This window comes from Neolamprologus multifasciatus, chromosome 23, assembly GCF_963576455.1.
Source record: "Neolamprologus multifasciatus chromosome 23, fNeoMul1.2, whole genome shotgun sequence".
In the NCBI taxonomy this organism is placed as follows: domain Eukaryota; kingdom Metazoa; phylum Chordata; class Actinopteri; order Cichliformes; family Cichlidae; genus Neolamprologus; species Neolamprologus multifasciatus.
In genome coordinates this window covers 8,268,970-8,281,869 of record NC_140460.1, presented here as the reverse complement: position 1 = coordinate 8,281,869, position 12,900 = coordinate 8,268,970, and the positions used below count along the sequence as shown (strand labels likewise).

The 12,900-nt window shown below is 40.3% G+C and overlaps 2 protein-coding genes across 6 annotated transcripts; one reads left to right on the top strand and one right to left on the bottom strand.

The window, feature by feature from the left end:
- Positions 1-160: 160 nt before the first annotated feature.
- Positions 161-4,333, bottom strand: cts12 (cathepsin 12). Of its 2 annotated transcripts, XM_085150692.1 has the most exons (8): positions 4,246-4,333; positions 3,783-3,928; positions 3,534-3,653; positions 3,171-3,335; positions 2,868-3,089; positions 2,613-2,781; positions 1,580-1,685; positions 161-1,490 (listed from the first exon to the last, which is right to left on the bottom strand). In XM_085150692.1, the coding sequence occupies exons 1-8, from the start codon at positions 4,274-4,276 to the stop codon at positions 1,391-1,393; spliced, it is 1,059 nt and encodes a 352-aa protein (XP_085006818.1). In that variant the 5' UTR covers positions 4,277-4,333; the 3' UTR covers positions 161-1,390. The 2 variants fall into 2 exon arrangements, with proteins under 2 accessions (XP_085006818.1, XP_085006819.1); XM_085150693.1 differs by lacking the exon at positions 3,783-3,928 and having other exon boundaries at positions 4,246-4,304.
- A 1,038-nt stretch (positions 4,334-5,371) lies between these two features.
- Positions 5,372-11,961, top strand: ankrd29 (ankyrin repeat domain 29). Of its 4 annotated transcripts, XM_085150374.1 has the most exons (10): positions 5,372-5,582; positions 6,247-6,357; positions 6,659-6,757; positions 8,680-8,778; positions 8,984-9,082; positions 9,434-9,532; positions 9,647-9,745; positions 10,116-10,211; positions 11,387-11,485; positions 11,581-11,957. In XM_085150374.1, the coding sequence occupies exons 1-10, from the start codon at positions 5,571-5,573 to the stop codon at positions 11,662-11,664; spliced, it is 897 nt and encodes a 298-aa protein (XP_085006500.1). In that variant the 5' UTR covers positions 5,372-5,570; the 3' UTR covers positions 11,665-11,957. The 4 variants fall into 4 exon arrangements, with proteins under 4 accessions (XP_085006500.1, XP_085006503.1, XP_085006501.1 ...); XM_085150377.1 differs by lacking the exon at positions 6,247-6,357 and having other exon boundaries at positions 5,372-6,209; positions 11,581-11,956; XM_085150375.1 differs by lacking the exon at positions 5,372-5,582 and having other exon boundaries at positions 6,216-6,467; positions 11,581-11,961.
- Positions 11,962-12,900: the final 939 nt, after the last annotated feature.

Sequence of the window (12,900 nt, the reverse complement as noted above, 5' to 3'; positions counted from 1 at the left end):
TTGTTTATTAAAGCAAACAGGAGTACCAAAAATATCAAACAGAAACAAAAAAAACACAGATGTAAAAGTTTTATTTGCACTCACTTTTAAAATAACCATTACATTTGTTCTGTTTGTTCACAGATTCTTGTTGAGGGCAGGCTCCGTTTTTTCTTTTTAATTCAATTCAATTCAATTCAATTCAATTTTATTTATATAGCGCCAAATCACAACAAAAGTCGCCTCAAGGCACTTCATAGATACAGAGAAAAACCCAACAATCATATTACCCCCTATGAGCAAGCACTTTGGCGACAGTGGGAAGGAAAAACTCCCTTTTAACAGGAAGAAACCTCCAGCAGAACCAGGCTCAGGGAGGGGCAGACATCTGCTGCGACCAGATTTTCAATTTTTTCTCATTTCAGCCTAACAAAAATATCAAAAAGTTGCAGTCTGGCAATGAAAGTTACAAATAAACTGTGATTAATATTGCTTACACAGGGTACCCTGATTTGCTTTATATGGTCTAATCTACAAAATCTATATGTTAGTGTGTATAAGGTAGCCCATTAATCCATGAGGAAAGTGTTTATTGAGGTTACAGAACACAGGAGCCGAGGACCATTTTCCTACTGACTTCTGTAAAATTTTGAGTTCTTTTTTAAACCAGAAGAGTCGCCCCCTTCTGGCTGTTAGAAAGAATGGAGATTTTAGTTACTTTCACTCTGAATTCACTTTTCAGACTAAGAAACTACATCTATGTTTAACACAAAGTCTATGAATGAAGGTCACACAAAAAGGAGGGCAACAAAAACAAAACAAAATCCAGTATATGATGATATGTTGAGGGTGGGGGGCATTACTGCACAGGGCAAAGGCTCCACTAATTTTGGACAACATCTAAAGGTTTTGGAGCAATATCGCCATCTAGAGGATGTCTGTTTCAGGTAAGACTTTGACAAACTACATTTTGCACATAATGCAACAGCAAGAGTTCAAATCTAAACTGGTCTGCTTCCAATTTAGTCCTATCAGCCAGTGAAAATATCAAAAGCGGCTCTAATCTTTTGAGTTGCTGAAGGTGACCCTGGTATTAATCACACATTTTTCAAAGAGCAATAACATTGCAAACATAACGTGATTTGTAAATCATTGTATTCTGCTCAATGCACAAACCTTTTTTGGAAACAGGGTTGCATTCCTTTAAAAAAGTTATTTTATTATATTTATTTACCTCACAAAGATGTCCCTGAGAGAAGCGACATGTTCATTATTAAAAGGTTTCAACTTTTCATAAACGTTTACTAAACTGTCAGAAAGGTGATTTGGGCTGTATGAGCACTGACTGTTGTTTTGGGGAGATGAGGTCCAATGGAAGAGCGTAGCCTTGAGACTGCCACATCTTATTAAATCATAGAATAGGGTACAAGGCGTAGCTGGCGAGGCCACAAGCGTTTTGGCCATTCCGGACGATTCGCATATAGCCGCCTTCACCCCAGCCAGTTCCCCAACTATTGGGGGGGAAAAGACATTTTTAGGTGACAAAAAGTGGAGGTTTTGGTCAGATGCTATCTTTTTCTTTCAACAATATTGAACAAACCTGTTCTTGATGATCCAGTAGTCTTGGCCTTCTTGTGAGCCATAACCGACCAGCAGCACTGCATGATTCAGATTATTGGGGTTGCAGTTGGGCTCATCATATATTCCTGCAAAGGAAACATGAACCTACTTACTGAACTGACTTTTGGAAATTTGTGGGAAGCAAAAACAAACTGATAACACAACAGTAACATAGAATAACCCTTAACTCAGAGATGGAAAATTCTTAGTGACCAGTTGTTAGGGAACATTACTTGTGGTATTTCTTACTTTTTACATGGTGGCTTCTTATACATAAAATGCCCAAATTTTTAAAAAATGAGGTCCTGTAAATGTAAGCTTTTTGCTTGGAGAAGTTTTTTTATTCTTGGATCTGTATGATGTGAAGAAGAGGATATCCTCGGTATGGCACACAGCTTGGGTTGTGAAAACTGACGAGCAACCCACATGCTCTTCACATTTTATGTTTGTGAGGTGTAGGCAACTCAGAATAAAGTTAACCTAAAGGGAATATGGTTTTTACGGGGGAGGTGCTTAAATTGCACTTTTTAAAGGCAATTTTTGAACCAGAGCACCAGTATAAGAGAAATGAGGCTCATCTTGAACCATTAATCATGCAAAGTTACTCAATTAGACTCCAAAAATAAAAAACATGAAGCTGAAAATTACCATAATAAGTCCTGTTTAGCATTTAGTTCAATCTCCAACAACTTCTAATGGGAATTTCTGGGTCTTTAGTTACTAAAAGCCTTGTTGTGTCCCCAAGATAGTTGCTAACTTTGTTTGTCTGCTCACTGTTGCTGAGTATCCGATGGGATTATCAAAGCTTTTTTGCTGAAAAAAATAGCTGCCATACAATGAGAACAAAAACAACTAACAACAACAAAGTTGAACTTTGTCACTCTTTTCATATGTGGCTTAATGTGGCTTTGTTAATCTAAAAATTCTCATTATAGCAGCTTTGAGTTTAAAAAGTCCTCTTCTTATCAAAATTGACTTAAAATAACATAATTGTAATTTTTAAGGCAGTTAACCTGAGCTGTAGAACAGGAAGCTTGCATGATCTGCATCAACAGCAACTGTTATTGGTCCAATAGTTGCCAGAGCATCAGCCATAGCTTGCTCATCTCCCCTGGGAATGAACCTGTAGTCCCTGATGTGAGCAACTGCAAGCCTGCTGTCATAGAAACATGGCTGAGTGTCCTGTTAAGAGAAATAAATGTTAACCGCAGCATGTCCGCAGAATTATTTACTTTTTTATGATGTAGGATAAGACAGCAGAGTCCTACCACTGAGGTGTATGGGTAGGTGTTTGAAGACTCCAGCCCGTTGCTGACCACATAGTCATAAGCATTGGCCATCCAGGCACCACTGCACCCATAGGTACCAAAGGATTTAGAACAATCCACTAAGTTTTGTTCGCTCAAGGATATCAGCTGACCTGTCTTTTTGTACAGCTGTGCCTCTATAGCTCCCGTAGTGCTGAAGGCCCAGCATGACCCACAAAAGCCCTGCAAAGAACATTTAAAACAAAGATCTGATTGTGATTCAGTCTGAATATACCCACTCATGTGATGGAGGGACAGTCTTACCTGATCTTTAACCTCAGTCACAAAACCCATGTTTCTGTAGTCAACAGCATAGCCATCTAAATGCCTTGCAATGTTACGCAGTCTTCGAGCTGAGACTTCTTTCCCTCTCTTTACAAACTGAGCATTCATCTTGGCACCTTGCAAAACCCGGTATTCTTGTTGTGTCTGCAAATGTAAAACAACTTTTTTCACAGTATTCACAGTTTGTTACAGCAATTAATCAGACAATTCTTTTTTTTTAAGGTCTTTGTGGAAAATAGTATGTACATTTAGGAGCTGGTTAACTCCGGTTAAGTTCTTTGTTGAAACAAAACACTTCTACTCTACTACTAAATTCTACTAGAACAAAACAATACTCCTTACTAGGTCTCCATATCTGTTCATAGCCATACTGAATGACTTCATCCCCATGAGAAACCTTCGGTTGTTTTCTTCAATCAACTGCTTATTCCCCTCCCAGATGACTCTCCTTTCCATGTCATCCTGATGGTTAACACAGGAAAAGCACACGAAAGAAAAACTCGAATAAATTAGAGAACATGTGGATTTTTCGTTAGAAAACATTTGCACTTATTGTTGTTGTGAGGATTTTAGATGTGGAGGCTGTCTCACTAATTCATCATAGCTTATGCCATATCTGCTTTTCCAGATCTGCCACTCAGTCGGGCCCTCCTCATCTGAGTCTGCCAGCACGTGCTGCAGGCCACTCAGCAGGATGGACAGCAGAGCAGCTTTCAGCAGAAAGCTGGCCTGCTGGACTAGAAGGACCAGAGCATTGCACAGTTGCATTGTGTATATTCAAAATTCATCATATTTCATCATATCATGTTGAAAGGATGGCCTCATGAGCCCTCTGACTGCAACTGTATTATCAATCAAAAGAAAAATGGAAATCTAGTCAATATAAAAAGTGTTCTCTGAGCTTATGTTAGCTTAGGTTAGTTTCTTTAAAAATCAACAGTGAAAATAGACTTAAGGGATTTTATAGAACAAACCAACATATAAAAGAGACATTTAAGATTATATAAGATTAGTTGTTCTTTTGATATTAAACAGAAAGCTCTGGTCAGCTTACCTTCATGCATGTGAGTCTGTTTTGGTCCCATATTCTGAGAGCAACTCTGAACAGTGACACCGAAACGGACCTGCCTTATAAAGCTTGTCAGTAAGTACATGTTACTACTATACTTTAAGTTAAACCCTAAATCAACACTCATGACAGCAGCTGAGAAGGACATTAGTCAACAAAAACAAGATGCTTATCATGCTCCTCCTTGGCCATAGTGCTGTAATCATTTAGAGACAGCTAAAGCAGCAGTTGTGTAAATCCCTCAAATACTGGTTTATAATTGAGCACAACAACCGTCACATAACTGTGCAAAACAAACTGTGAAAGGGGAACTTTATCTAAATAAAAGTGCCAGTGAACTGATGTAAGAAAGCTGAGGGTAACATTTCTGCATTCAAGAGTGCATACAATAAACAGTAGTTAAAACGTAACCAAAAGCACAGAGCTTGCAGGCATACAGATCCGTTGTGTAAGCAGGATTTCACTGCTATATTCGGCTTCATTTTAAGTCATTCATACTCGGTATAATAGTTTATTTTAGCAAAGTTCTGCTACACAAATTTGTATTCTGTTTGGACATTTTGGATCTTTGTTCTGAGAAGATGAGGGATTTATCCTTTCTTTCTTAGAAATGTGAACTAAGGATAACCACAGCAGACTTTTGCTCTCTGAAATAATTTAGGACTAAAACACAAACAGAAAGTTTCAGAGAAAAATCCCCAAGATCAATACAAGGGCTTAACAGAGAGGGATTTTTTTTCAGTTGCTCCAAATCTTTGCTCACTTGTTCAAAGTTTTAACGTTTTAAACACGAACCACATTATTAATTATTTATTATTATTATTAATAATAATAATTATAGTTTATTTCATTTATTTAGACTTTAAGATTAGATCCTTGGTTTAATTTTTAACAATGATCTCCTTATATGTATGTCAATAGTGGAGTAAAAGGCGAAGTATTTTTTTTCCAGAAATGTAGGTTACAGTGGAGTATAGTAAAACACAAATGCTTTAAAATTACTCTTAAGTGCAGTATTGAGTAAATGTAGGTTGCTTAATAGCCATGGCTTCACGCCATAAATCTATATTTATATACAGTTCATCAGTGTGAGCAGCAGCGCCCTCTGCTGGCCCACGGTGTTGCTCCCTCGCAGGACTCACTGCAGAGGATGAGCTCAGCTGACTTTGTGCCTCCCAGTTATTATGTCCGCGATCGGGCGCCGCCAACACCCAAAGTCAGTGCGGCAAAAACAGGCGAGTGGCGCTCAGCATCTCGTCTAATGAATGAGTGCGCAGGAAGAAGTATGAGTCACGAATGAGGTCTGCAGGATGTCTTTCAAGGTAAACCAGCTTTCTCCGTCCATCATTCTGTGCACGCAGCCTGAGAGGGCCGCAATAAGGTAATTGAAGTGCAGACTTGTTTATTTGGGGGTTATTGAACGATCCGGTGTGTTTCACTGTGAGCCCGGTGAGGTAACACTTGCTCTGACATTTGAATGGCTGCTTACTGGCCTGTGCGATCATAGAGTCATGTGTGCATCCGGATTTGCTGATGTAATAGCATGTCAAACGGCCCGTGGTACTAGCGTGCACGTGAATGTGCGTGCACAAGTATGCCCACACACCTTTATTACCGGTACTGAGAGGAAACAAATCATTTTACGCACATTTGGGACATGTCCCCCTCTTCTGAGGACAAAAAGCAAGTCCCCATTATTCATGAGTAACTTGTTAGATTTTATGGTAAAGACTTAAAGTTAGTACAAACTTTAAACCCTAACTTTGGCTGAGATGTGATGTGATGTGATGTCATAAATATGATTATTAATCTCTTGGCACACTTTATTGATGACTCACCTGTCATTCATATTCAGGTGCATCACCACACTGAACAGTAACACCTGGATGCACTCTGCTGTCCTTACTGTCTGCTCTCAGCATTCCTAATGCTCTAATGGTAACTTTAAGGTCAGTTTTTGTGTTGTTGTGTGTATTTATCCTCCAGAAGGAAACACCCCTGGCTAATGCTGTGTTTTGGGCAGCGAGGAAGGGGAACTTGGCTCTGCTTCAACTGCTACTCAACAGCGGGCGAGTGGACGCAGACTGCAGAGACAGTGTATGGACACTGCATGCTGTGGCTGCTCAGATGCACACTTTAACCATATTCCACCTGTGGTAGGGACACAGAAAGCTTCAAGCCTTACCTGTGGGGTTTATGTAGTGCATGTGTGTACCATCACAATTCCTCATCCATTAATTGTTTTCTCTCTCTCTCTCTCTTTGTCCTATAAACAGTTGAAAGTTTTGCATGTTAAGCCAGAAATATGCAGAATTTTGTGGTTTCATCCCTGCCTTCACTACACTGTTTACCAGGTCATTGCAACAAAACAAATATGCTGATTAATGTTTCTTTCCAGTATGGAACAACAGCGCTGATGGTGGCATCATACAGCGGCCATTATGACTGTGTTAAAGAGCTTATCATGCAAGGGGCTGATATCAACTACCAAAGAGAGGTATGCTGGGGAAATGAAACCCAATGAATTAACTAAATACTCTTACAGACTCCAAAACATAAAGTGTGGGTAAAGGTGTTTTTACATTGTCAGAATTAGGCAAATACGATATTAGTGAATGAACTTGACAGATGTTGACTGTCCAGGCTTTAAATATAGATGTGTTGACAGATGGATTTATCTTATTTCAATGGAAGCATACTCATGCTAGCTTTACCCCCTTTGTCCAGCCTTTGTGCTGAGCTAAGGAAACTCACTGTCTGCTACCGCTGGTGAATTTAGAAGGTCACTACACCCCTGCTGGCACATAGCTTCTTAAAACCCACTAATTGTTGTTTTTACACTTTCCAGTTTTCCAGACATGGATTACAAATTCGTCCAGACCAAATGAAAAATATTGAAGTTTTAAACTGAATAAAGTTTTTAGTCTAGGACTAGACTTCCACCATGTCTGGAACACTGTGCCTTTAACTGTTAATTACTGAGCCAAGGTGTGCATATGTGGATTGTTCTGCTGGAAGACCCAGGCTAGCTTTGCTCCCTTTGTCCAGCAGTTGTGCTACGCTAAGCCAGTACTTCATCATCTGGTAAATAATGTCTTAAGATCTTGTATTATGTAAATTCATGAGCTTTAAATTTGTTTATACACCCTCTGACCACTTGATTAGTTACACCTTGGTAGTTCTGGGTTGGACCCCCTTTTGCCTTGGAAACATTCCTAAGAGATTTTGCTCTCTATTGGCATGACAGCGTTAAAGTCACTCCAGATATGACATCCGTGATACAAATGTCCAGTTCTACCACATCCCGAAGGTGTTTTATTGGATTGGGATCCTGTGACTCAACTAGAGGTTGTTTGAGTAAAAAGGCAGAAATGGATCCATGCTGTTGTTGTTCGTACTAAATTCTAACTCTACATTCTGAAAGTTACAGCAGACTGTTGTCCTATTTTGGTGAGCCTATGTGAATTGTTGCTTCAATTACCTGTTCATAGCTGATAGAACTAGCACCCGCTGCTGTGGCCTATCTGCTTAAAAGTTAAGGTTTTGTGTTCAGAGATGCACAACATATTTATGCAACCTTTGCTACCCTGAACGCCTTAGTTGTAACAAGTGATTATTTGAGCTACAGTTGCCTTGGTTTCAGCCCAAAGCAATCTGGCCATTTAATCTGACCTCTGACATCAACAAAGCAATTCTTTGTTGATGTCAGAGGTCTTGCTGCTTGCTCTTTTTTTTTTGGGACCATTCTCTGTAAACCCTAGAGATGACTGTGCCAGAAAATCCCAGGAAATCTGCAGTTTTTAAAAAAAATACTTACACAAAGTAACTTAAATTGACTTTCTTGATTTGAACTTTAACAGGTCTACGTACCTAAAAAGATTGAGTCGCTGCCATGTAATTGGCTCATTCAATATTTTTGTCAATAAGCAGTTGAACAACAAAGAGGCCAATGAGTGTAGTCTATCAATTTAGTATCTTTTGGATGTGTTTATACGCAGATTTCTCTCACCTACAGGCAGTAGGTCACCAAGGTAGTTTTCTTCCTTTTTCCAACCGTTCTTATGCTAACCGGCTGGTGTTTCACTGGGAAGCTACAGCAAGTTGCTGCTATAGGTTTGGTGCATATATTCCTCATTAACTGTCTGCCCTACACTTTGGTTATATTTCAACCTTTGTGCTAAGTTTTTTTTCTGTTTTTTTCCTGCCAAATAAAACTTTCTATAATGTTAGTTTTATGCTTGAGTAGAATCTTATTTGTAAGAAAACACGGCCATATGTGCAGCAAAATTCCCCCAATTGGACACTTATTTATTCTATTCCTCATGTCAGATATTCATGAAAGGTTATATTGTGTACACAACACAATAACACAATATAAAGTTGAGGTAAACAGCGGTGTCTTTTTTTTTAACTTTCCAGACAGGTTCTACCGCTTTGTTCTTCTCCTCCCAGCAAGGACACCATGAAGTTGTAAAGCTCCTCTTTGAATTCGGTGCCTCCACTGAATTCCAGACAAAGGTATGCAACAGGGTTCAATGATGTGTATCATGGCCTTTAGAATACTGGGTGTGAAGGAGAATGCTTCAGTGCTATCATCAGACTTCAAAATGTGGAGATAAAGAGGCAGCAATGCACAAACAGTGCTGCTGTGACTTTAAAGATGTTTTTGTTGTTGCCGAACACTTTAGTCATTCTTGTGCATCCATGTGTGTTTATGTGGCAGGATGGTGGCACAGCTCTCACTGTCGCATCTCAGTACGGTCACTCCAAAGTGGTGGACATCCTGCTGAAAAATGGAGCCAATGCTCACGACCAGCTGAACGTGAGGCTCTTTGCATTTACGTCTGCAGCCTCTCACTCTCAGTACGCCGTCACTGTCCTGTCTGTTAAGTCTATTTGTCTGTCAGAAACACAATGGTTAGCTGCACACATTGTCTCAGCAACTGGAATCCAGCCTCTCAGGTTTCTGCAGACTGCTGAGTCAGACATGAATCATACTGGGCAGGATAACTGTGTGTTTCCTTGGTGCCATGGAAAAACAACCTGCTTACACAAAAATGTGCTTATAAATAGTACTGATGGAATCTTGTTTTAGTGATGTAGTCTATGCCTAATTGGAAGATTTTCCAAGCAGATTTTGAAAATCTAGTGTGAGGTAATTCTTGTTTTGCAGGATGGTGCCACCCCTCTTTTCCTTGCTGCCCAAGAGGGTCATGTGACTGTGATTCGTCAGTTGCTGTCATCCGGTGCCAAGGTCAACCAAGCAAGGGAGGTAATGTCCTCACCAAACTCTGCCTCTTTAAAACAGAGCTCTAAACATCTTGTCACCTACTCCTGCTAATTGTCCCTCAATACCTACAACCCCCCTCTTCATCAACTCCTCCAGGATGGCACTGCCCCCCTGTGGATGTCAGCCCAAATGGGTCACAGTGAGGTGGTGAAGGTGCTGCTCTTACGCGGTGCTGATCGGGATGCTGACAGACAAGTACATTGATCTTTTAGGATTAATAAAGTACATCTAAGTGTACATAAAGGGATTTTTACTATTGATTCCTGCCATTCTGCAGTGTGGAAAGTGTGACATTACATAAGACTAGGAGGCTGCGATCTGTCTTTATAGAAACATTTTATCATGAAGGGTTTTTGATTTGTAATTATATTGACATATAGATTGAATTTGCAACTGTATGCAGATACTTACACTTATATTTAACATTTCAAAGTTGGATGAGAGATTAACTGTTGGTGGGAAACGTGATATAGTCAAAGGCTTTTAAGGATGTGAGTGACTGAAAATGGACTCATGATTTTTGTGACAATTTTAACAATTGTCTGCTTTTTTTGTGTCTTTCAAGGATGGATCAACAGCGCTGTTCAAAGCAGCGCTGAAAGGCCACAATGGCGTCATTGAGGAACTCCTCAAATTTTCTCCATCACTTGGCCTTCTTAAGGTAAAACATGCTGCTGTAGATGTCTGTTTTGGGAAATAGCTATGGTTAAGGCACAACTTGTCAAGCTCTAAAGCTTTTCTGCAACACCAAAAAAATAGTCTGGCACAAACACAGTGTGTGGGCTCGTAGATAGATTTTGCATGTTTTGTAGGATGGATGTTACCCGCTTAGACAAAGTCAAGATAGTGATTTCCTCTTTGTAAAGATTTGAAGATTTGACATCAGTAGAAGCACAGAGAGTAACTTAAAAATATTTGCAAACTATGGATCCAAAGAAACAACATCCCTGGGCAGGTAAAGCTGTGTTTACATTCCCAGGGATTGCAGATGGAAAATGGCTAATAGCTAAATCTAATACCATATACAACAGTGATATAATAATATAATTTTTTATACATGGACATTAATAATAAAAAGGTTTTTTAAAAAAACCAACAGCACTGATATCTTTATGTAGAAATGAGTAACTTGTATGTACAGCACATGACATTACTGTTGGAATGTAATCAGTAAAAAGAAAATCAAATAAAAATAATAATAACAATAAAAATCACTGTCTAGGAAAAAATGAATAGACCTATAGTGTCAAACCAAAATAGCGGTGCTAAATTTTATACCTAGATAAAAAAAATTGTTTTAAGTAAGTTAGGTATTACATTTCCAACTGATCATAAACAGAACAAAAGAGGATCTCAACAAAGCTAAACTATCAAATAAATACTATTAAAAACATATTACTAGTAGTGTCAGACAAACCCAAAAATACCACCCACATCACGAGTAGCTCAGCGCTCAAATAGCAAGGAACACTGGTTCAGAGGCTCTATATCCAGCTCCACTAACAATCAGATGAATTTCCTCCGTGGGCAGCCGGGCAGTCAGAGTGGATCATGGCTGACAGGCCTGAAACATGGTTACAGAGACAGCTCTCTTCCAAAAAGACACAAAAAGAAAGTCAGTGTACCTGCCATCCCCATTTCCATTTTTTGCATTAAACTATCTGGCTGCTGGCTCTTTCTTTTTATTTAGTGTCCCAATATTAGAGCTGTTAATCAATCTTGTAATCTAATGCCGAACAAGAAAAGGAAGATGCATGCTTGTGAAATGCCAGATACTATTAAAGGAAAAGTAATAATATTAAAGAAGGGTAGTTCATATTTGTGTCTTGTCTACAGAATGGCTATACTGCCCTTCATGCTGCTGTTATGAGTGGAAATCTTCAATCTGTTCTGCTGCTACTTGGAGCGAATGCTGACCCAACGCTACTCAATAAGGTGGGCTAGCAGACAAACAGCAGACAACCTAAGTATAATATAATATAATCTCATTAGATATTATAATCAAAGTGTTTCCCATGTATCTTTTGCAGAATAGTGAACTCCCTGCAGATCTGACAAAGAATGATCGCATCCTTAAGGTTTTACGTCCAAAAATCCTGAATGGACACAGCTGATAATGGCACAGATTCCTGCCTTCACGCCTGTCTGTGTAAGGAGGGGGAAAGAAAACAAGTGTCCAATCCGCCCAATTACAACATGTACTGTACACGGTGCTTGCTTTTGGTTGAAATTAAGCTGTCGTATGCCGAACAAACCTGGACAAAGTATAGCGCAACACAAAAAACATTTGTGCATCATCCCCTACTGGTCTCCTGTTTATTTGTGTTTATCCCAAGTGTTGTCAGATTTCTATATATTTTGCACTCTTTATTTGCCTTTTTAATAAATGTAATAGAGTGTAATTTTATTTATTAATGCAGGAGTATCTGTGTGGATGTGTAATATTTTTTGAAAAATTACATTTTATTTGTGGTTGGAAAATGAGCAATCATGATAAAATAAGGATCTGATATTACATACACGTTTTAATAATACAATGGTGTACTAGTTATGCACCTCCAAATCTGAGGCCATGGTTCTCAGCCGGAAAAGGGTGGAGTGCCCACTCCGGGTCGGGGATGAGGTCTTGCCCCAAGTGGAGGAGTTTAAGTATCTCGGGGTCTTGTTCGCGAGTGATGGGAGAAGGGAGCCGGAGATCGACAGACGGATTGGGGCTGCAGCTGCAGTAATGCAGACGCTGCACCGGTCCGTCGTGGTGAAGAGGGAGCTGAGTGTAAAAGCGAAGCTCTCAATTTACCGGTCGATCTACGTCCCTACCCTCACCTATGGCCACGAGCTGTGGGTAGTGACCGAAAGGACGAGATCGCGGATACAAGCGGCGGAAATGAGCTTCCTCCGAAGGGTGGCTGGCATCTCCCTTAGAGATAGGGTGAGAAGTTCGGCCATCCGGGAGGGGCTCAGAGTAGAGCCGCTGCTGCTCCACGTCGAAAGGAGCCAGCTGAGGTGGTTTGGGCATCTGACAAGGATGCCCCCTGGGCGCCTCCTGGGTGAGGTGTTCCAGGCATGTCCCACCGGGAGGAGGCCCCGGGGCAGACCCAGGACACGCTGGAGAGATTATATCTCTCGGCTGGCCTGGGAACGCCTTGGTGTTCCCCCGGATGAGCTGGAGGAGGTGGCTGGGGAGAGGGAGGTCTGGGCCTCTTTTCTTAGGCTGCTGCCCCCGCGACCCGGCCCCGGATAAAGCGGATGAAGATGGATGGATGGATGGATGTACTAGTTATGTGACGAATACCCACTAGAGGTCACTATTACCCCTATTAACAGACACCTGTAGCTCACCTGTGCTGTGA